The sequence below is a fragment of the Schistosoma haematobium genome, chromosome 4 (genome assembly GCF_000699445.3).
Source record: "Schistosoma haematobium chromosome 4, whole genome shotgun sequence".
NCBI lineage: Eukaryota > Metazoa > Platyhelminthes > Trematoda > Strigeidida > Schistosomatidae > Schistosoma > Schistosoma haematobium.
In genome coordinates, this window is record NC_067199.1 from 28,560,739 (window position 1) to 28,586,565 (window position 25,827).

A 25,827-nucleotide genomic window follows, 5' to 3' on the forward strand; every position below is an offset into this window, starting at 1 on the left:
AATTAATTAACATATTTATAGTATGCTTTGTTGAGGTTTCCGTGAATTGCACTAGTATACGTTGTTCAAGGTTATGATTTCACTTAACTCTGTAATATAGAAACAAAAAGATGACCTTTAAGACTATAGAAATTTAGCTAACTAGAAGCGATGGAAGTCAATCAGAAAATGGAAAGAGAGTAATGTGGAAAACTCAATTCAAAAAGTAATTACGACGATGGTTTCAGTGAAATTATACATTAGGGACAAGTCAATCAGAATTGGATTTCAGCACGAAATTCAAATATTATGTGTGACGAGCAGTGGAAATACTTTTGTGTACTGCTCAAAACATTCACAATGACTGCAAAAATTCAGTTTTTGCAGATATAGATTAAAATCGTAAGTGTTTAGTGTATCAAAATTCTACTTCTGTCTCCTTTGATTGTAATTAACAGGCAAATCGGCATTATCCATATGTTCTAACTTTAAATCTTTAATCCTAAAACAAACGCATACCTAATGGAACTACATTTTATGAATGAACTGATCAAATATATACTCCAGTATTTTTGACTGAAATTCACTCACACATACGACAACAGAGGAATTTTAATTTGTCATTTTGTGAATAAATCTCCAAAGCCCTAACCATTACCCTAAATGTGCTATCCCTAACGAAAAATAATGTGAGAACTGGTTTTGGGTCATTTTATAGATTAGCGAAGACGGATAACCTCTAACAGCACGGTTGAAGTAATATCTCTTTGTTTCTTCAAATCTCAGGCGGAACAACGGGTAGAAGACAATAATATATTCATTAATTACCTAGAATCCATTCACACTGTAATCTCAGCGTTTTTTTCACAAACTACTTATTTTTAAAAGTTGCTTTCTGATTAGTTTAAAACTGGCTGGAAATTCGGTTCATTTTTTAGGGTCATTTATAAAGAAATTGATTCACATTTGATGCGGTTAAACTCAGTCAGACTGAAAGACTATAATTTTAATTTACCCAAGGTTACTATCATCACTCACCACTAGAGCTCTAACAACTATAAGGCATATAATTACGCTTAATTGGCTATCTTTTAGCTTTCATTGGGTTCATTTTTTCAAAACGATCTCACTGTTGTGTTAAAAAACAAGAAAACTAAACTATTATTTTTCATTATATTTCATTGCCGAACTTTGGAGATTCACTCTGATAAGTCTCGTCGACAGGCATTCTTTCACAAAATGGTCTTGTTTTCATATTTCTTTGGATATTTCTTTTCCGAGGTATTGGGACGAGCAAGTCTTATTTTATATTCATATGTACATATTCAAATTTAATTTAAAATATATTTTAGGTGTTTATGACACTACTTTACCAATGATGAATCGATCAGTTCGTCTAACAGTTTTTATTCAGATATATAGACCAAGTTTGGTATCCGTTAAGTTTGAAGCGAAAATCTCACCATTAGGTAAGAATTCTACAGTGAATTTTTGTGAGAGCCAACTCATAGCATTTGCAGGTCCTAATTTGGTAAGTTGTCAGTACAAACCATATTAACTTCCTTTATAACGAATAGGCTGCGAAAAGTAACTTAACATCAAAGGATACCTCAGTGGTGAATCAAGCTGAAAAGTTACAATTCTTTAATCTTCAACTGAGTATTCTGCCTTCTACGACAGCACGTTATAGTATTTATATAACTAATACTGGTAAACTAAATACGGAACAATGTTCCGTGGATTACTTGTTAACAGAAAATAATTCAACTAAGAAAGTGAGTTTAAAATATCATAATGATTGTTTCCATTTTCTGTGGTTTTTAAAAGATTTTCATAAGGGAGGACAAACTTTACGTGTTTACTTTAACAAACTTGTGTCAATAATTTTAAAGCACGAATAACAGTAGAATTTCTGATGCTTGATCATTGACTTCGGTATGATTGTATTTGAATCATTTATATTACTTATCACTTTATATTGAGATACCTCAAGTCAATAAACAAGTAAATGGTAGGGAGAATCAAAACTCATTTATAATTGAAACACCTTTTTCAGATTTTTTATTAACTTTGGATTTCTGTGTTTCGTAAGTAATAACATTTGAAACATATAAAGCAATGATCGATTCGAAAAAAGTATAAATGTCAAACAGTTTAGACCCACAAGATCCTTTAGTTATAAATTATCTGATTAACCAATTAAAATCAATCTATTCCTCATTATTTCATCAATCCACATGAAAATATGAAGACTGATATGTTGGTTAATAGAATGGATAAATAATTGCATACAAATGGATAGAAAAGCTTATTCATCTAGTACGTCAACAAGATATTTCCCTCGTTATATTAATTCTATGAAAAAGTTAAGTACCCAAATTTTATATAAGAGACGTCTTTCTTATGGCCATGGTCGACGTAGATGTACACTAGTGGGAAGACAGTTATTTTGAAAGAAGTAAAAATATTATCCATACAGTTTTTGCCAACAGTTTAACTGGGAATGTTTATAAAAAGGCGGAGACAGGATTCTAGAAATAGATTACATCATACATAATCCAGTTCAAAATACAAAAGAACGTGCACCATCTGAGTGAAGTTTAGGGAAAAGATGAGAAAGTAAAATAATAATTTACATTTGAAGAAATTTAATGGCTTTAGAAACTGATCACTAAAATGATTATTTTCTTACGAAGTCAGATAAGTAAGATGAACATGCTGAGGGTATGTCAGATGGCATCAACTTGACTATGGTGGTCAAATCTATTGATCACTTAAAGGCGGTTTACGAGTTAATTTGAAGGAACAGAGTCATTCTAGAAAAATGATTATATTTGGAAGGTCGACACATTGAGGAAAGTATCTAGAAAAGTAAATTAATACATATTTGATAAACAATTAAGACAGTTGCTAATAAACTGATGTATACAGTTTATCATCTCGTCACAGAAAGAAACAAATAAACAGTTAAAGTTAGTGACGTCTAACCTGAGGATAAATAATTACCTTAAAATTATGAAACAACGATATATTGATGATATCCCAACGAGTAGAAAATCACATTTCTCGCGTTTTTGGACTTTGTGTAAACCACTTCTTCAGAGTTGATAGATAAAAAGATAACCGAAAAAAATTAACACAGATTAAAATCGTATGAAATAATAAACTAAATCTTTTGACGTGTTCTTTTATGCGATCTAAAACTGTGTAAATTTGATTCGGTTATTCATTTTTTTTGTCTACTCTGAAGAATAGTTTACACAAAGTCACAAAACGCGAGAAATTCGATTTTCTACTGATTGGGATATGATCAATATACTATCACTATTACTAACATTCCAGCTGATGCACAGGTTATTTTCAACTATCAAGTCAAACCTTGATAATAAAACCAGTCTTGAAGAATTCACAAGAAACATAACTAGGTAGGAAGGGATTGAAAGAAGAAATATCAACCCCAAACTGATGGATTATCACAGTGTTTATTCATCATCATCAAGGGACATTATAGGAAGCCAGATATTCTGCTAGAAGTGTAAACGCGATACTGAAGACACCAGTCAATATGAAATCTATGGTCAGAACAAGGATAACTTGTCTGTAAACTTGATCTGTTTTCAAACATAAAACCAATTCGATTAGTTCAGTAAAAACAGACCAGATTGTTGTGATAGGCGTTTAAGCAACGATTTGATTGTTGTTAGATCTATCGAAGCGTCCAAGTCACCTGATTGAGATACGCGCAAAACCGAAGTTTCCAAAATAACGATTTGTCTACAATAGCGGTTCTTTATTGAATAATACACAACATTTAGTTACAAACCTCAACTTGTGGGGTGTCTGCAAAGTTCAAACCCGTCCTTCAAGTGTGACATAAAAAGGCTTCCTGTAACAGTAACATAAAGAATAATTACAACATACGATAGTACAATGGACAGCTAATAGCTGTGTCTAAATTTGATAACAGTTTATGAACAATCGAAACCCGAACCAAGAGCAAAATAATATGGAAAGTGTTGCGTTTAAACAAATGCACAAAACTGTGGATAACCGCTACAGCGATTAAGGTACAGTGATTTTAATGATAAATACAATGATAAGCACAATAAGCATTATAAGTATATGTGAACATTTCAGAATATCACACTACAACTTGCGTTACAACATAATTGTAAAAGTTGTTGGGCATAAACTGCTTACTGAATGTATATAAGTAGTATGAAACAGTATGCAAAAGAGTGGAAAGGGAGCGAGTAGGAACAATGTAAGACAAACTTAACAATTCGTTAGTTAGGGACATAATTATCACGCAATATTCTTTAACAATGTCCATTGTAAGGTAGGTACTCAACATCGGCATTGGATGGCATCTGTGGACTATCACGACTTAAATTATGTTAGACATGTAAACCGTCGGACGACAACTCAGTGACCTAAAGGCTAAGTGTTCGCTATGATAACTCAATGTCCTGGGTTGGTCCACATTCAAGCCATGGATATGCTATGCTGAGGTGTGCCATTCCAGTGCAAAGCATCTTCCTAATGCTTTCTATTACTGAGTGGCTGTTCATCTAAAATCGATCCATTAGGTAAACTGTAAAATCCAACAATTTTTCGAAACACTTTATCACGGCCGGTGTACAGATAATCAATAAGTAACCTTACAATACTGTCCTTTAACTTATCCAAACATGTCCAAGATCAAAACAAAAAATATTATGCAAAAGACAGTTTTGTATTCAGTAATTATGAACCATTACCCATGCTACAAAGTCACAATTGACTGCATTAATACATATCCACAATTATAGTCTGTTTACAAATCACAATAGTAAATAATGGTTTTACTTCTAATTGGCACTCTATCAGCATCCTTTTCTCCAATCGCGACATATATATGAATTGATCAACAGGACTCAACCCAGATGAATCAATCAAATATGATGAGTAAAACCCGAAAATTCGAACTTCAGTACAAACAAACAAATATCAGTAGTTCTGATGTTCCGAAATCATAAATATCACTAATAGCAGTAACCTTTCTGATTGAAATAACTGCCCAGCAGATCAACAGTTGTTTATTTATTCTCTTCAGTCTACTCATGATCAGACAAGTTCAATTTTCGTCCCTGATGTAAAATGACCGATCCTGATTTTGTACCGTCAACTATCATGTTTTGTAACATATTCATGGACAAGATTTTCATATGATAAATATCAATATATGCAAAGGTCACCAAAAGGATTGTTTGACAATTCTGCATTCCATGATATCAACGTTTTGTGCTTAAAGTCATGAGACGTATTTAGTATCAAGTCGTTCAGTTCGAAACATATCTTATGACTATTTCAATCCCTTTCACCTTCACCAGAAGAATAACTACTTAATTGGAAATCCAGTTTCCTCAGCTTTGCTATTTCTTTTTGAATGAAAAAGTCTGGATCGAATATGTCTGTTATTAGAGATTCATACTGAATAAAAACATAATCCGCTCGATCTTCAATTCATTGTTTGACATTTTCATTACACTGAGTACTTACAATATACAGCTTGTTAGAATGAACCCGAAATCAATTACTGTATTACATAATAACAATAATATAACAATATGCTAAACAGTGGTATCTCAATGCATATTTTGAAGTTATTATTCAGATAATGAGCTTCATTATCGAGCATTTAGTATGCATATAACTTTTAAGACGTTAAAATACTTAGGATGTAGGTCTAATACTTATCACGAATCCATTGATGTTAATGGTTACTGTTTTGTGTTCAACAAATCCTCGCTAATCGCTAATATTTACTAACTGTGGTATCAAGTATATATCAGTAATAGAAATTAAATTATTTCACTAAATTTACTCTTCGTTTTATCATAATTTGGTTAGTTTACAAAATGCTTATCAGATGGTTTTCATTGTCATAATGTTCTAGTCTTTCATAAACAGCATACATTCATTCAGTGGAAAAACTGTTAGCCTACGGACTGGGGTGATTGCATATATATATATATATATATATATATATATATATATATATATCCTATGGAGTGTATGGGGCTGATATTTCTCCCCGTGAAATACAGCAAGCAACACAGCAGAGACCGGACTGACCACGGACTCTGCAAAAGTTAGATAGAGATCTGGCACATTACCCACTCTACCAAAAACCAGACTAATCATCTACTCTGTCAAAACATTGATTACTATTGGAGCAAGGTCAAATTTGAATTCAGAGAGCAATCGTAATTTTGAGATGACTGGACGTCTCTGCACATTCTATGATTGCATGTAACACATGCTAGCAACCGTGCCCATCTATGTCTAGGTGTTTATCAATCGAATGTTTCTGACATCTGAATTTAATGAGTATATGTGCATACAACATATTTGAGAATAGATCCACGTTTCTCCACTGATGATGTCTGTCTGCACTACGTAATAATAATGATTATTATAATTATTATTGCAATGAAAAAACACATGTAATCAAATTCTCATTTATTAGTACATTCAGTGGAATAACAACATACTTCCTCATAAATATTGAATCAGACATTTGGATTTTATTTATATTTTCCCTGATAACAATTCTATTTGGCTTGCCATTATTTGACTACAACAGTCAGATAAAGTTGAATGTCGACTCGCATATTATAATTAACCTAATTCAGAATAACAGTTATAATTATCTTGACAATTTAGTTTGTTAGTTAATAGTTTCCGCCTATCAGGCATCACTTCTCAATGTTCATTGAAGACAAATATTCCTCATTATTTCTGCTTATCCTTAACTAATTAATAGTTTTATGAATTAATTACATAAATGAATGCCATTAAACAATTTAATCTTTTATTTTAAGAATTTGTCTAAAATCAAAATCATTTGAATGAACAAGCTTATCTCGTCATTGTATATCACTATTACCTAGAAACATGTTTGGAGAATATCTAATTATTGACTGATTAACACATCCACTAATTACAAACAGACATCATATATCCTTCATTACAATGAGATAACGGCTAGTGGATAATTTTCATTCTGTGCACTGTTATTAGAAGTTCAATCAAATGTTGAGCTTCATGTATGATTTTCTCGAACACCTTCTTACTAAGATTAGAATTAAAACTTCGATGAATTTGGAGTGAAACATTCATCTCTATGTCTGCTTGATAAATAGGAATACATCTTCTTTACCAAATAAAATTCATTGTTTCATGTAATGACCCGAGATTTCAAATATCAAAAGGAGTTTGCGTAATGATCAATGGGTTAAAGAAGAATAGGGAGATGACTATAATATACAGGTCAGAAATTCATAGTTTCATATTTTACTATGCTTTCTATAATTGTGGACGAGTTTCCACTGATAATACGTGTCTAATTATATTTCCATACACAGTTACTACATGTTACATGTAACATAAACTACGGTTACACCATTAGTATAAATTTGTATAGCCCTTAACAGTAAAGCTTTCTACTTTTAATATTTTGACTTGTGTTTGACATGAATTTCAACCAGTTTATTAATTCAGTATTCACTGACCTATGGAAACTCTAATTAGTTAAAATTATTTAGACATTCCTTTGATCAATGATTCCTAGATGCACATACTCTAACATTTAATGTTTAATAAAAACAACGAATGAACATTGCTTTAATCTAGGAGGTGGAAACTTTAAAGAGGAGATTACTAAACAAAAAAAGTGTTGTTGGTTTTTGTCTCTGCTATGCTTATTAAATGCAAAAGCAAAATCCTTGCAATAGTCATTGGTTCTATTTATCTGATGTTGAACGCTGTTGATTGAGTGCTGTATTCATCATATGAAACAGTAATGGATTTTCATCCTTTACTTTGTCATGTATCCATCTTCACAGGATCAGTTACATTGAGTTATGTACTTATAATCGATTTGACCCGAAAACTTATATGTCACATGACTGAACAGCGTAAAATATCTTCTCATTACAATACATGTCGTATATGTGTAGAGTGTTTTGTGTGTATTACTTCTTGCTAGCTTGGCTGCTGGAAGTTGAGCAATAATATTTCTCTCGAAGTCGGGAATAAAGTATAAATTTTTCTTACTCAGTGATGTTAAACGGTATCCTATTGATTCCGCTGATATTCATAAACAAACAACTATCACATCACTATCGAGTAATCCGACATTAATCAATGTTTTGATATCGTATTTCAATTTGATTGTTCAACTAACATTACAGATCAGGCTAATAACAGAATACACGGTATTTCAAGGGCGAAGAACAACAGGCACAACGACAATCGGTATATTTAGAAACAATAACCCATGGAATGTTTCTTATAATTTCCAAATCGGAGTGAAATTACTGTATGATACCACCTACGTCTTGGGTGATACAATACAAACGTACGTTCAGATGTTTTCTGGATCATCAACTGTATGTTCTTTTGTTGTAACGCTTCCAATAGCGTCTATGGAGAAACCCACACCCACTACTCCTGTAAGCTTGATTTATGTTTTCATTTATTAATTCATCTAAACAATATGCTCGACGGTTAGTACTGCTTTGACTTTCGTACATTCTCTCAATCCTTCTATAAATACGTGGTGGTGTCTTTGTAGCACAGCATTTTTCTGCTTCCACTCTAAGGGGTTATCAGATCTGATTCAGCTGCAAGTGTTGTTAATCAAATTCTCTGCTAGTTTTAGTGTCTATCAGATCTAATCCAAACAAGTCAAGTGCTGGATTCGTTGTAAGGTACACGTTACATTCGTTATCATATTACCTTTAGAAAACGTGCAGAGTACTTCTCCAAAAATATTCAACTTCCCAACAGATGCACTGTGTGTTAGTTGTGTTATTGGATGAACTGTGGGGCTCCCAATATTCCTCCAGGTTTCTGGGCTTATGAGAGTGATATCAGATGCTGTGTCGGGTCGAAGGCGAGTACGTTGTTTAATAATATCCAAAGTTACATACTTTCTTCGGCGGTAACTTCGTGCTTTGGTCTGAGATATCAATATTTTGTGAGTTATCGCACCAGATCTGTATTTTTTTGAAATAGGTTTTCGAAGAACGACGGTGGGTTCTTTTTGTGCAGCTGGATTCTCTATGACACTTACGATGACATTCAGTATAACGATAGTTTTTATATGTGAAAATCTTCTTGCAGTGCCACTCACTGCATAACCAGACCTACGGTGGAGGTTGCTTGATTGAGCTGTCATGTGTGCGTACAAAAGAATCTTTCAGACCATTTATTACCTGTACGTATGGTGGCCGGCCACTGTTTTCAACCATAGATATGTCATGTTTTAGGTTCATCAACGTCTGACATTCACTAGTCACTTCTTATAGCGCCATATTTTGACACTGTTCAATTTTACTCAGGATTCTTGTTCCGACGTCGACACCTTCAAGCGACTGAAAGCTGTATACAAAAACAAAATACTTAAACTGGTCTTCTATCATTGCTGATAATTTGAAACGCTTACTATGCCAGCATGTTGCACCCGGCCATCGTCTCCAGCTTTATTCAACTTCAGAAATTGGTAATGAATATTGAACAAAGATGACTGTTCACCGAAAATTTGCGACAAAGTTACGACCGTTGCATCAAATGAAAAGTCTCTGGGGTTCTAAGGGAAAATGAAGTTGGTGTAGCGTTCATGTCCAGCTGTTCCAAGTTTGCGTAGCAGTACTCTGTTCTTTACGGCATCGTCAAATTTTTCTAGGTCGACCCTGAACACATCTTTGTATTTCTTGAGTCACTATTCAAATGTAACACCAGCCACACCATCAAAATGAAATTCATGGATAGAATTAATAATGTGGTCGACATTGGATTAGAGTGGATCATCTGTGAGCCCCTTTTGATATAGCAATTGAAATACAAAAATATCAATGTTTTAGCATGGAGCAGTTTAAATTGCACAGCTTTATAAATACAGCATGAAATATAGTACTACACCACGTTAGCCCCTCTGTAATTTTCAACCAAATCTGGATGTCCTACTTACCCAAATACTTTTAGTTTAAATCAGGCCTAAATTAATCAGTCATGCTGTTTGCCTAACATTTATTATTCCTTGCAAATCATTTCAGATGAATGCTTATAACGCAAATATAAACTGCATGTAAATGTAAACTTAAATTGTAATCAATCTCACAATTTTGCATTCATTAAATTATTATTTGTTATCATTTGCAAACACTATTTGAAATTAGGTCTCTAAAACTCCTGTAGTTACTATTGAAAAAGTCGAACCACGAAATTCACAACCAACAGTAAACTTTAGTACAATTGTAGAAGTTCGAGTGAAATTCGTTGAAGACTTTGTCTACATGCCGATAACTTTTCAACTACAAGTAAATTCAAACGAAGCAATTATAATCAGACAGAGTATTCAAACAATTGGATATCTATTAAAAACTGTAGCACCTGTGAACTATTATTCTTCGGTAAAACCGTAAGCTTGATTATTAACCATATAGTCATATATGTGTAAATATACATACGTAATTCATTATATATACATATATATACTCAGGTATAATGTTACAAAAAATCAAGTATACGGATATGGATCAATTCCGCGACATCAAACGTGGGCTAAACTAACTAGGAATACCTGTAATTTACTATTTTCAAACCAGGATTCCTTGTTAAATTACACAATATCTACCAAACTTTAAAATTTTGGAGATTATTCTCGAAGACTGTCTTGCATAATTCGTCAATAAATCTGAATGTATTATCCAGAACTCTATGTCAGTTTGTTTTATCAGTTTTCCAAATTACATTTCACATATCAGTAGATTTCTGTGCAAAGAAATGCATTATACTTTAATGAGTTATCATTTCAGAAATATCCACTGAGTGTTAGACTACATTTTTTCCGATAGATAAGATTTAGATATTTGAGAAAATACTTTAATTCTCAGTATATAGAAATTGTACATTATTATCCTTTTATTAATCCGTACTTCCGTTAAGAATTCAACACGTGTAAGGGTTCTACATTGCCACATACATTCAATTACCAGTCACTGTAGTAGGGACCTAAATGTAGGTAATCTATAACGAGTTAATATTCAATTTTCATTTATATATATAAATGTTGTAGTACCCATGATGCTGACCGTTATCCTTTATATACGTTGAAAAGACTGAACACAACTGAATCACTGTTGATCAAACCCGTTTGACGTATCAACATTATTATTTTTATTATTACAAAATTTGCCTTATCACAGTCCTTAAGAATATGCGTAGCCGATTGTATACTAAGTGTTTCTCAAAAGTTAATTGAGTAAAATGTCCTATTATTCACTTGATATTGTTTCCTTGAAACTTCCGATTGATGTTTGGGATTGCAATTGATCAGTCTCTTAATGGCATATGTGCACACTGTGCGTATTGTCTTGCTGTTGTCATAATTCATAAGCACAATAAGCAAAGATGGATAGTGGCTAGCAGTGGTATCCAGGACGCGCGTTTCGTTCTATTGAGGACTCAGTAGCTAAGTGGATAACACAATGGCGTTTGAAGCGAACGGTACTGGGTTCGATTTCTAGAGTGAACATCACATCTAAGATGCAGGTACATCCGGCTGAGGAGTCCCAAATTGGACGAAATGAGCATCTTCGATTCCACTGCTAGCCACTATTCATCTTTGCTTATAATCCTATTATTACTATCATTTCGATGAACCATGAATAAAATGAAAATTGAACCTAACCAGCTTCAATAACCACCTCTATATTTGTTGTTCACACTTTTGGCAAAACACTCATGAATGTGGCGAAATTATGCACTTTCTACTCGCTAACTAACTGTGATTATCAAAATATTTCAGTGAAACAACAACTCATCCCTAATAACCATTATAAAAATAATTTCATACTCCACTACAGTATATATGTAATTCTGACAAATATCAACAAGTCTTTCTTCCTTTTCTTTCACTTTCCTTTTCTCGATTACCAAAGTAATTTGGCTAGATTGCAAATAAATTCAGTGTATTTCAATGAATCATGTACAGATGCTCAGTGTGATATTGCAATGCGTTATTCGATAATTCCAATCACCACAAAGCCTTTGATAATCACATCAACATTTACCTCTGGTGTATCCAGTTTTACGAAAACATTAACTATTACTCCACGAGATAACTACTCTACTGTGTTGGTATGACTTCAAACAATATTTTTTACATTGAATTTTACTTTATACTTTACTTCAGTTTGTTAACCCTACCATAAACTATTGGCTGTGATTTATATTCAGAAAAATATTGATAACTGGTTAAAACAAGTATGATTTTTGCAACGTGACATACATACACAGGTTGAAGTGATGTACAACAGGTTGTTCACTTCGTTGTGTTGTAAAATTTGAAGACAACTTTTCTGTATGATCCTTTAGTAACCAGCAAAAGCAGAGTAATATTGAATATAAGATAGCTAGCATCTATGATACACACTATGTTACTAAATTATTAGTGAAAATTCATTAATTTATAATATTCTTCATTAAATCACCTCGTAGATTAATCCTATGAGGATTTACTTTCGATTTGAACACCCAACCTGACTCTCTGATTGACTTGAATGACAGGTTAATGGATCCATCAGGAAATTCTAAAATTCATCTTGAATGAAACCACTGAAGAGCATTGTAATTTTATCGAGTTTATTAATTCGTGATTATAGGGGTAAGTTGCAAGTGTTTAGTTCATAACACATTCACATTTTGCAGTGTATTAAAGGAATTTTCATTTGTTTATTTTTTAAGTCATCAAGTCAGGTTCTAGGAGTTGATCTAATTTCTATTGATTCAAAAACAATCAAAAATCAAGTTATACCAAACTATATGACATCACTGAAGTTAACGCTAACTCTGAAACCCAATGTATGGCAGTCGATATATTTTCAACTTTATGCTCCAGGTGCCTACCAAGAATACATATTAGTCAAGCCAATAATGCTAAGCCAATCAACATCATTGCCATATGTCAGTTCAGTTTCGGACTCTTTGGAAAATATGGTTTATATCAGTATAGATAAAGCTTATTACGAAGGTTTGTTAACATTTACTGCACTGTTTTACTTATATTGTTTTTAATTTTTGATTGATAATAAACAGATCAACTACATTTATCAAGACACTGAAATATTTAATTTACAGAACGTGTTTCCCTCCGTTAAATAATTCAGTGAAAGTAAATCGATTTCAACTCCGTTCAAGAATTCCAAGAAATTAGTGACGGTTCGCCAGTAAATCAAGATAATTTCCTATGTCTACTCTTTTCTTTGAAACACTTATATAGATATGTCTGTGAAAAAAACATCTCCATTCTTAATCATTTGACCGTATTCTTAATTGTAATTAGTGTCTGCGATCAAGTCTACCATTCCTTAAATTTATTGTTCCAAAGAGAACAAAATTCATCTAAGTCCCAAAAACCATCAATATCTGTGGAACTCAGAAAATAATTTTGTCACAGTCTCTTAATCAAACTGTGAATTTATGAACACGGTAGTATTAAGCCTGCAATTAACAATGCTCTGCTAGTTTGAAATTTATCCAGAAAGAATTAATTGATATTCCCACTGACATTCCTATATCGCGACTAGTTTGAATTATTCCAACTGAAAAGTAATTATACTGACCTACTTTAAGTAATCTTAAAAGATTTATTGTCTGGTTTAATATAGCAATAGTTTATTTGAAATAATGATGATCAGTCATAAGACTGATATAATAGACTCAGTTCTAGTCAGTACTTAAAGTGAACGTTCTTGAGAAACTTCATACTACTTCTGTTTTATTTGCAACAATAACTGTATTGACTAATCATTGTCAGCAACCTAATCCCGTAGAAAACAACCTTGTGAAAACAAACGCTAATCAGAATAGACAAACTAAAGCAATATAACTCTGCTCTCCGAGTTGAAGTATCTTCATTCAGAAGAACTATGAAGTTTAGTGGTGAAGGCCGAGATTCTTCGAGAGTCATGAGACCGATACTCATTCTGACAACCACAGCGACAATTTTTATAGGTACACGGAACGTTCGGATAATGTGGGAGATCGAGAACACTATTCAACTGGCTGTGGAAATGAAGAAATACAACTTGACAGTGCTCGAAATCAGTGAAGTCCACTGGATACAATCCGCACAAAAAAGATAGATACGAGTGAGATGCTGCTATACTCTGATCATGAAGAGGCTAATTCTCTTCACACTCAGGGAGTTGCATTGATGTTGTTCAGTGAAGCATGAAATGAACTTATAGGATGGGAATCTCATGGATCCAGATCCATCAAAGTATCCTTGAAAACAAGAAGGAAGAAATCACAATGAATATTATCCAGTGTTATGCACCCACCAATGATAGCAATGAGGACGATAAAGAACAGTTTTAAGAGCAGCAAGAAAATCACCGAGACTTGAGAACGGAGGAACAGATGGGTAGAACACTTTGAGAAACTTTCGTGTAAGCCAGTCCCACTTAATCCAATAGACATTGAAACAGCACACACAAAACTTCCTATAGACATAGAAGTTACTGCAAACATGAGCCACATTCTCTTCAGGAAGATTTTGGAGGAGGAATAAGTTCCATTGACATACTGGAAAGAATGACACCTCATCAAGATACCAAAGTATCGGATGCAGACATAAAGGCGAGGATTGGCAAAGAAAGGATAACATTCATACAATTGAAGAACATATACAACTCAAAACAACTCTCAACCAATATCAAAGACATAATCTTCAATACAAATGTCAATACAGTTAGTTCTATTGTACGGAGCTGAAACGTGGAGAACTACTACAACCATCATCACAAAGGCACAAGTATTGATAAACAGTTTTCTACGAGAGATACTAAATGTCTGTTGGCTGGATACAATCAGCAACAGCTCACTGTGGGAGAGATCAAACCAATGTTCAGTTGAATAGGAAATTATGAAAAGACGATGGAAGTGGATAGTACAGTCACTGAGGAAATCATCAGACTGCATCACGAAGCAAGCTGTTACTTGGAATCCCGAGGGGAAGAGGAAAACTGGAAGGCGAAATAACACACGTTGTCGGAAATTGGAAGTGAAGATGAGAAGAATGAATAGCAATTAGAAAGTGTTGAGAAGGATTGTCCAGGACAGAGTTGGATGGAGAATGCTGGTTGGTGACCAATACTTCTCCATGTGCGATAGCAGGCGTAAGTAATTAAGTAATTAAGTACTTGTTTGAGATCGTCCAGCTAATTTGGTAGATGATATCCATCTTCTTTATTTTCAACTCAATGTTATTTTTTTACATAATGTTTCCACAAACTTTTTTATTTCCTCATGTTATTTTACTTATTATTATAATCTGTTCTGACAATTATGATACTTTACTTCCATATATGCTTTGATAAATTCTGCATATCTTTACTGTATACCAACTTTAAAACCTAAATGTGAAATCCAACTTCAGGTACTAATCGTTTCTAGATTGATAATTTCGCATGCATACGTGCTGGTGCATAGTTGAAAGTAGATTAGTTGACGAGGAATTCCTTCGTTTATCGAACGTTCTTGAAACCTAGTGGATATGTTACAACCTAGTGCAGTATTCTAATATACCTAAACATTACTAATTCATCATCTAAAATATCAATATTTGATTTTACAATCAAACAATCTGAACACTTTCAAACAAATACTCCTTCAGCTGATCGAAAAATCTTCAAGAACGTTATGTTTGTAGTAGGTCGAGTGTATTAATATCCATTTCGCATGAAATTGTCGTTCGTCGATTCCATAAGAACTACGTTCTCTTGTGTAGATGCACGTAGATACAATAAATTGGTAGTTGTCAAAATTCAAGCATTCAAATTCGCCTCATTAGGAAATTAGACTGTCAATTTATATTTTACGTTTAAAGGAATTGCAACCGACCAAACGATTTCGGCAGTAAATCAGTTGACTTACTATATCCCGATGTTCACTGCCAATTCTGTCAGACCACTGGTCAACTTCACTTACAATCTGACAGTCAATTCAATCTCTATATTTGGTAATTTCATATTTACTACCACCACTCCAGCAGTAAGTCAGAGTACACATTTTCATTCAAATTGCTTCAAATTACATTAAGATAATTTTGTTACTTGACTTATTCACATTATTTAATGAAATCCGTATACAATACTAATGGTTAGTGTTTTTTAAAGACAAACCCTGATGTTTAGATTACGTAGACTCGATAAAACTTTTATCCGTATTATAGATGTATATTGTAGTTTTATTGAGGTCTTTTAAGAAAAGATAGAGTTGAGAATATCACTTATCTGTGGTTGTAAGTAGATGCTGATAGTTCATCATTCTCAGTTGTCGCTTCCATATTAAATTAAGCCCTACTATAACATTTCAGTAAAATATTTCTATGATTTTATCTCGCAATGAAACATGAAATTATCATCATCATCATCACATCATGAGTACAATGCCGTAATTTTGTTCTCCTTAGTTTCACAAGGAAGACTTGAGCAATAACTCATCTCGAATGTTAACTCATAAATACACAGGACCTAGACGGTTCGTCTCATTGGTGAACTAAAAATGGATGTATTAAGTCACAGTCTTAACAACTCTGTGAATTGTTCCTAGAATACATTTATAGATCATTAATTGTGTATAATTATGTCACATATTTTTAATAGTAATGTCAATAAGCAAAGATGGATGATGGCTAGCAGTGGAATCCAGGAAGCCCGTTCCGTTCTGTTTGGGACTCGTCAGCTGGATGTATCTGTATTTAATCTTGGGTGCAGATACAATCCGTATAGGATACACATATGTCAACAAGAGACTGATCAATTGCAGTCCTAAACATTAATGGCAAGATTCAAGCGAACAATGCTAAATGAAGTAACGTTAATAAGTTGTAACGATAGGTCAGAAGTGTGAAACGTCTTACATATTAACTTAATTTGTTACTTCCGGAAACCTGAGATTGTCCTCCAAACTGTACGCGATCAGTCCTTAATCAAGTGGTTTCAGCTAGTTTCCTAACCAATGGACTAGTTTGTAACAGGAAGAGTTACTCATGAAGACGTCTGGCTTCAGTAGTTTAACATATATCGACCTTCACATGAACAATAATCCACTCTAGTCGTATGTCGTTTTACCACTAGGATTTTTTTTGAAGAGCTATCTAAGGGTTTACTCCTGTTTTAGTGATGAAAATTCAATCACTGTCACAGTGTTAAGACATTGGCTTAAGAAATGGTTCGTAAATGTCATCTAGTCTTCTAGAATCATCACTATTTTCCGTAAAATCTTGGACTCACCAATCAATGAAACACCAGTTAAAAAAACACTTTATATCTCCTCTTATATTCCATTCATGTAAATTGCGTTGACAGTTTTCATAAAAATGTCATTGAATTTTTTTCATGCGAAGAAAGATGTGAAAACAGTTTCCAAGTTTTAGAGGATATACTTGACAAAGAATGACATTGAAAAATGACATATTAAATTAAGTTCATTAATGAGATTGTTAACAAAATTTCACATAATTTCATTATTTTGAAAGTTGTATTTAATTTGGATTAATTTGCTGAAAAAACATGACACCATTTCCTAACTAATTGTAATTATCAGTATAAGGTCGTGGAGATTGTTGAGTTTTTATTGAGATTATTAAGCGATCGATGTTAGAGCACAAGCGAAAAGCTGCAAGGACTGGACAACCGTTCCGTCATGGTACTCAACTTAACAGGGCGTCTCCACGATCTTTCACCCATACTTTCTGCCTCGCGTGAGAACGTTCATCCTCCAAACCACCGGGCGGGCATCCAACAATGTTAATTTCTGATCATGTAGTGTGAGACATTTACTCACAAAATACAATGCAAGATAGTCACGCAACATCGTGTATCGGTTTAAGTTAGGCGTTAATCCCGCGTGCGGTACCGTGGATATGCACTGATGAGGAGTCACATACTAGAACGAAATGGCTGTACAGGGCTCACAGGTTTACGATTGTGATATAACATCGACCGGTTTATGATTTTAATTAATTGTAAGTAATTGACATTCATGTTTATGTTGATCTAAAATATCAGTTGAATATACATCTATGAATACATTAATCTTATCTTTTTGTTGAAGTTAAACATGTTGTGCATGCATGTACATTAATCTGTGATTTTGCCAAGCAATTTTTAAATTCGAGATTGTAAAACATTTTCTTGCTAATTGTAAAACTCTTTTCATACAACGTGGTAATTTCAGTCTTGATATTTTTTAAACATAGGCATTTACTACAACTTTTATAAGTACTTGGACTTTAAATTATCCAAGTGCCACTGATGTATATAAACAAATGTGTACTGGAGGACCGTTTGAATTTATATTGACTATGTGTCCGGTTGAAAGACGTTGTTCATTCTTTACATATTGGATCAACAGAATTGTGAATGGTATTGCAGCCCTTAATGTTACAAAAGTGGCTGTATATAAACTTTTTTCAGATGTGCGATTATCAACCTCGTTCTCTTTAAATTTGACATCTGAACGTAGGTTAGTTTAAACTGAATAAATCCTACGTTGTTGTTCATTGAGTGTTTTATATGCTACTGTAACTAGACTAGCGTTCCATAAATGTACACACTTATTTTCAGTGATCGAAAGTGAACGGTGTGAAATTATGAGAAAAAAAACTCAAGAGATCCAGATAAGAATTATACTGGTAAATCAAGAAATTGTTTTAGTTGAACAGCTGGAGCTGAATACTTACGTTTGACATGATTTTCATTGTAATTGTATGCGCTAAATATTCATACTTTTGCTGAAAGTTATTTATCACTTTACATTCACAAGGCAATAGATGGTAAAACAATTTATTATACACCGATTAAGACTACTTATGAGTCAGTAATCTTATGTTCGATTTGGCCCATTTTTTACCTCAGAGAAATTCATTTTTTCACATTTCAATTTATGTCAATAATTGAAGACCACCAAACCAGTTCACTCATACAGAGGAAGGGGAAGCAGTAAAATACAATGATGAGTTCATGAAATTATCCATTTAATTTAGTTCTTGCTTCATTTAAATTTGTTAAGGGAACTGATCGGATAAAAATGTAAAACAATGTACAGTCATAATGAAAAAGAAAGAGTTAAAATGGAATTACTTCTCTCTAATTAGCATTTTCTAAACATGAAAATTATCATTTTTACTCTACTTAAACATGAGTACATAGATAAATATTAAAAGTTATCCGATTTCAAACATTAACAGAATGTTGTTATGAAATAACTGAGAAAGTGATAAACCAGTTGATGTGATAAAATAGTGATAGAAATTTACTTGTCTATGACCACATATACACGTCTTTAAAATGACGAGTACCGCATGATTTAGATGTCAGTATATGGTTGTAGAGATTCCTGAATTTCATTAAAATCATGAACTGATCAATGTTAGACCATCATTGAAAACGTAGAAGCAGTACACATAAAGCGAACTGTTGAGGAGTCGCATACTGGGGAGAAATGGCAATTCAGATTTTGAATGGTGGTCTTACGTTGTTCAGTTTATGATTTAAGTGAAACAAGATTTCAATGATTTTCACGTAAACATATGCCTGGAAAGTTAAAACGGCGAATTATTTCATAGTGATTCTATCTCTAGATGATGTATTTATTAATTATTACAGTTTAAGTAAAACAGAAAATTTGGTTCATACGCTTTTTGCAATCGACTGTATCGTTACTCTGTTGACCCCATACCAAAAAATAAATTTCTGTCCATCATTAGCATGACTTTTGTGCTTGCCGATTCGAGTGTTAACACACCCCATTAATCTTCTAATATGTACAAACAAACCATAAAATTAGTGATTTTTGTTTATTTTTTTCAGTTATGTGAGAGTGGATTACGGTCCATCATGCCTCATCAATCAAGATTATTATTGTGTAAGTCTACACAATAGTAAGTGTTCTGTTGCACATTGTGTTCAGATAAAACTGTGTCAAAATTGTGTTCTTAAATAAAAATTGAAAATAAACATGCTTAATCACTTATACAACTACAGTAAAATGCATTAAAACTAATTTTCGAGTTGTTAATGGCAACATAATTAATGCATTAAGTAGTTTCGATCAAAGACTTAAAAACTTCATGAAACGTAGTTACACAAAATTTTGTCACAAACAACAGAAAAAATTAGTAACTAATTTAAGTGTAGTTAGTAACAGATATACAAATCAAAGTTTACATTTCGAATCCAATCAAAATTAACATGAACTAGATTTCAGCTTTCAACGTGGTTGTCTAACCATCCTCAGTAGCTTTGATAGTGAGGATTTCTCACTACCCTCAAATCTAAACGTCTATCCCAGAGTTATTCAGAGTCGACGTTCAGTCGAACACCAGAAGGTAAAGTGTTAATTAGTATTGGGCACTCCATTATTGTCAGTATTATTTTCACTACTGATGATTCGTTAGGCCGTTCGAAGACCATGGTAGGCATCCGACTGCCAATATGAAGAAGAACATAGTAAACATCAGAATGAGCTCAGTTATTTTACAGGTATTTGATGGTGATTACATTCTGAGATGATATGGTAAACACGCCATTCTTTGAATCCTAGTGTATTCGTTGTTTTGCTGATAACAAATGTAGTAACTAGAACTGTCATATACAATGATCGAGTCATTCGTCTTTATCTTGGTGAGATACACGTTATTGGAATATTTCAAGGTTTTCTGCCCAAATTAGCAACGTAATTATTGGCATTTCCTAGAATTAGACAAGATATAAATAATGTATCTTTGTAGTGAAAGTGTCAAGTAATAAGGTTACTTACAAATAAAAATATACTTGACTTTTATGATAACGAAAACACTGAATGATAGTGACACACTGTTAGTTTAGGTCACTTCTAGATTTCAAATTCAAATTGTTGACCTGACGCATGTATTCATGATCGATTATTTCACATTTTAGTATCCACATTAATTTCCTGCCAATTTTCTGGAAAATGGATTTATTTATTCATTCACGAAATTCACGAAATTGTAACTCACCTACTGATCATCAATGGAAAAGACATAATTTATGTTAATCCTGACATTTGGCTCATTGATACGACGCTTAAGCAGTAAGATAATTCTTCGAATACAACAGTGATATGTTGATGATATGAGAAATCAATACAACACCATAATCAACCATCTTTCTGTTTTTTCATTATTTTTTTACACTATAAAAATGTCATTCTTCTTTATTGTGTAGACGCAATTTAAACATACTCTTTATGTAATGGGAGATTGCAATGTGACAACAACAATAAACTACGCTTTCCCAACATTTGTTAATATCAGTGGGAGTACAAAAAATTTTACCGGCCAGACTTTGGTATTGCGTCCAATACCAAGTTTCCCAATATACACCGACGTAAGCTATAATTGATTTAGAAATAATTTCAACTTCTTGTTATTACTCAAACCGTTTCTTATTTCTATTTGTTTTACACAGTTAATTGTATAGGAAAAGCTCAACATGATAAGATAAAATGCTGAAATCGAGATGAATTGTATTTAGTAGGATCATAGAAACAGAAAAAACCCAGGGTCTGTAGTGAAGATAGAAGTGAAGTAGATAATCATGAAAGAAGGAACGAATAAAAAGTTACGCGAGATTAAGGTCATATTACACACACATACACAGCAGATATTTCTGCAATGCCAATACAACTGCCTCTGAAAGCTTTCCACTTACCTTGCAAATAACTTTGAAAGTAGAGTCAATTTGCATTGAATGATCTGTGTTCACAGGGTGTTCAATTGTTGAGCTTCTTATTAAGCCATTCTCGCCTCTTTTCAGACAGTGTTCTTGAATTCTTTTGAATGAAATACGCATCGGATGACCCAAATACTTGGCTCCACTGAACATTGGTCGGCTAGAGAACACTAGTCACAAAGTTATTTCGATGAATATTCTACCGAGAGAGAGTAGTGAATTACCTTCTTCACCTCTAAAATCGATCTTCGTATAAAGAGTTTTCTTTGGTAAGGAGGCTAGTTGTGCTTTAGGAGGTTTGAGTTTTATATTCCTTTCAAAAAATACCAATAGGGATCTTTTTTCTACAGTTATTCTCATTAGGTGGTTCATTTCGTTATCTATGAACTCGAGATAACAAATTCTAAATTTTCGTGTGGCTAGAAGTATGATTTATTACTGATTTCAACTTATGTCGATCCTGACGTGAAAGCTTTGTAGCTGACCATTACAGGAGGGTTTCTAGTAAATAGATCTTCTTACAGTTTCTTCATGATTTACTGTCACTGTGATATCAAGAATACTTTGTTTATTTACAACTTCTAGTGTGAAATTTATTGCTGTGTGGCGGTAATCAAATGTTTGCAGAAGATGAATAATCAAATAAAATTTATTGTTTCAAATGATAAAGATATCAAACACATACCTTTTATATTAGTGGGAGTTGTCAATAGTTGCTTTAAGTTAATTCTTTTCCAGATTGGACACAATCTGCTAGTAGTCGGTCAAGAGGGGATCCCATTCCTGTGCTATCTTTTAGTCTATAAATTACGTCGCTGAATGTAAAGTGTACATTACAGGTGCATCGTAATATTAATTCCTATTAGTAAGGTTTTTATAGTTCGATATTAATCCCATGATCATTTATAAAGCTAATAGTCTTTGTGAGTAGGAAATTGATGAATACTAACTGAACATCAAGTAAAAAGATAAGTTGGTCATTTATACTCACTTCTTGTATCTAATCAATAAATTCGGGAGTGTCATGTAAGGAATGTATACAAATATATTTTCCTATGAGTTGCAGGTAATCTGTCAACCATTTTGTTATAGCGTAGTAATATGATCCGAACCAATGAAGAACTATTCAGAGGGGTAGTGCAGGTTTGTAAAGTTTAGGCAAAACATATATTCATGGTGTTGTTGATCCTATCGACTCTGTGAACTCCTAGGTATCTTCAGTAATTACAAGATCATTTAAAACGTTGACACTCTTTATCATAGACTGAATTAAGATCACTTGTCAGTTTTATTTTTTGATGATATTCTTCGCCACACGGATACAAAGAATATTTAATCCTGAAGTTACAGATAGTCAAATGAATCTCTTAAAGGAAATATGCATCGAAAAAGAGTATCCATCGGTACATATTTGATAAAAGCATAAAACTTTAATATCCTGATCGTAACTGACAGATATCCAAATCAGCTTCAAAATAAATGGTTGAAAATTCTCATAATGTAAATTAGAAAAACAAAAATAAAACCGCACAATGTTGTTTACCATTAGATTTTCATCAGAATTAACTTTCATGCAAATAGAACTGCATATTAGAGCTATCAAGAACATCAGACAAAGACTTGTCATTTTGGGATTGTCTTTTTTTACTTCAAGTAACATCTGTACCTTAAATAATAGTCAACCAGTTTTGTTAGATTAAAGCTTAGAATATTTCATTTCAGATTATGATTGAAGTAAGTCCATCTAGTGTAACGCTGCAGCCAGGTCAAATAACAACTATCAATGTGAAATATATATTTCCACTGAACTCCACCTATCTGAAATCTACAATACAAATCAGTGAAACTGGAAGCTACAACACTAATGAATCTATAATAACTGTTGTAGATTTTAGAATAAATTTGGGTTCTAATTTATTTTACACAACAACTGCTTATTCATCTAATTATTTGTCAACTTATCCAACCGATCAAAATGATCAGTTGTTAATATACTTCGAAAATATCACAAACATTGGTGAGTTTAATGAAAAACTACGGTTTGTCAGTTCATATATGCCTATTTCTTGGGTAACTGTCATTACTTACACTAATAAAATTCAATATCATAGATATGTTTCTTAATTCATGAGATATCTTCAGTATCACACTTGTCAATTTGAGCAAAATATGTTTATTCTTAACGGATAGTGTTCTGCAACTTCTTTTGCAGTTAAAATATTTTACCACAATATTACTTTAGATGACATATGACAACAGGTGTATGATATTTTCCTTACCACTTCAAGACTGAATTATCTTTACAACGAAAATCTAAAATTTAAGTCGAATAGAATATTACTAGTGTAGTGAACGAACTCCATCGTTCTTTGATTGTTATTACAATCACTCTCTTTCTCTCTCTACATTCCCATTCTCTTCAATCCGATCCTCTCAACCTTCTGCTATCAGTCATTCCACTTCTGATTGGTGTTACACACTACTTATGTCAACAGTCATAAGTAGCATACACCACACTGGAGTACAAGATCAAAGTTAGGCAAGAAAATATCTCTAAAATTATAACTGAAACACATGATTAAAAACAGTGAAATTAGTTAAAGTATTTTGGAATAAAATTTGACAAAAAACACAACACTGGCTTACTGTTTTCCTTGAAATTTTGATCTTCATTTCATCCTGTAATTTTCAATAGCCTACCTCACAGTCGAAAAAATCTGGGTTTATACATGTTTTAACTAACAAACACCAGATAAGCAGTAAACTTATTACTGTCCTCTAATTTCTCTCCAATCAGAAGAATGTTGTTAAACATTCATGGATATGGCCCAAATCTTGAGGAATGTTCATGTACAAAAAGACACCTCACTCTTACATTACAGTAACGAAGACAGCGATATAAATTCTTTCTGTGTGTAAACAATGAAAATGTTCCACAATAAAGGTTAATAACAAACAGTATCCAAGATATCTCATGAAAATGCAAGCGAAATCCTTGCCATTATGTGAAGTGGAATAAAATAAACTGATTTGTTGTTTGTCACCACTTTCCAATGTATTGTAATTTACTACTTGATTGATTACTTTGCAGTATCGTTTTGAATTTTATTGTTCTTGGTTAGCTCCTAACCAATTTAGTCCTGATATTTAAAACACTAGCTGTTAATTCAGAGTGAATAAAATGTTCAGCGTCTTCTTCAGTGCACTATCTTATAAAAATTATCACCTATTTTAGGTACGGTAAGTGTACCCTTAATGCGAAACACTCTGAGTCTTTCAGTGGATATCCGGTTGAGTGATAGTAAAATTGTGGAAAACGGAACTGTTTGGCCGTTGCAAATCACTGGTCGATTCAATGCTGTCACTAATATTAGCAAAATATCTGTATATTGTGTAAGAACTGGGTCAGAAAAACCATCAATTCACGTTGTACTATCTCAACTGTCATCGTTCACATTCAGTGATTATCCTGATAGGTATGTTTAAGTCGTTCTAACCTTTAGTATATATTTATTTCATGGAATAATTGGTTCACTTCTAACGCAAACTCATTTTTCACTTGAATATCAATTTTATATAAAACAGTCATTCTACTGATCAGATAGTGTCCAAATGCCCATAATAATATTCCATATAAACGATTACGCTGATAACTACTCACATGAAGAGTACAAACTTTGGTCTTGAACAAAGAGTTTGAAGATCTATCTGTTATCCACAAAGCAATACAAATATCATGCCCGAATTCCAGTGACCGAATGAATTAGTTTTATTTATTTCTTAACTTGGTTTCAAACCTCGTTATTATTGCGTAATCTTCAATGTTAATATTCTCGGTGTTAAATTTCCTTGGAAACCTTTCTCATAACACCTTAAAACCAGACACACAACTCCTTTAAGCATCCGTTAGTTGAAACACTGTTTAAGCATAAAAATGGTGTCTTAAACAGATATGGCTGTTGAGTTGTAGTTATCTCAGCACAAAACATTTTGACTTTTGTTAAATCAATCAATCTGTCAAAGACAATATTTAAGT

The 25,827-nt window shown here is 33.0% G+C and overlaps 2 protein-coding genes across 2 annotated transcripts in view; both read left to right on the forward strand.

Moving 5' to 3' along the window:
• The first annotated feature begins 1,329 nt into the window (after positions 1 to 1,329).
• Positions 1,330 to 1,994, forward strand: JMJD6_1 (jumonji domain-containing protein 6). The gene is made up of 3 exons (XM_051208220.1): positions 1,330 to 1,510; positions 1,557 to 1,754; positions 1,807 to 1,994. Exons 1-3 carry the CDS (start codon positions 1,358 to 1,360, stop codon positions 1,861 to 1,863), a joined length of 408 nt encoding a protein of 135 aa, XP_051066704.1. The 5' UTR covers positions 1,330 to 1,357; the 3' UTR covers positions 1,864 to 1,994.
• An 8,328-nt stretch (positions 1,995 to 10,322) lies between these two features.
• JMJD6_4 (jumonji domain-containing protein 6) overlaps positions 10,323 to 25,827 on the forward strand; it is a gene marked incomplete at both ends in the record, with an annotated part of 63,050 nt that continues 47,545 nt past the window's right edge. Inside the window, 7 exons of the mRNA XM_051219347.1 lie at positions 10,323 to 10,447; positions 11,970 to 12,168; positions 12,775 to 13,060; positions 15,920 to 16,083; positions 21,285 to 21,446; positions 23,514 to 23,808; positions 25,027 to 25,267. Of these exons, the coding sequence (XP_051066705.1) occupies positions 10,323 to 10,447; positions 11,970 to 12,168; positions 12,775 to 13,060; positions 15,920 to 16,083; positions 21,285 to 21,446; positions 23,514 to 23,808; positions 25,027 to 25,267 (1,472 nt within the window). The remainder of the gene's footprint in view (positions 10,448 to 11,969; positions 12,169 to 12,774; positions 13,061 to 15,919; positions 16,084 to 21,284; positions 21,447 to 23,513; positions 23,809 to 25,026; positions 25,268 to 25,827) is intronic.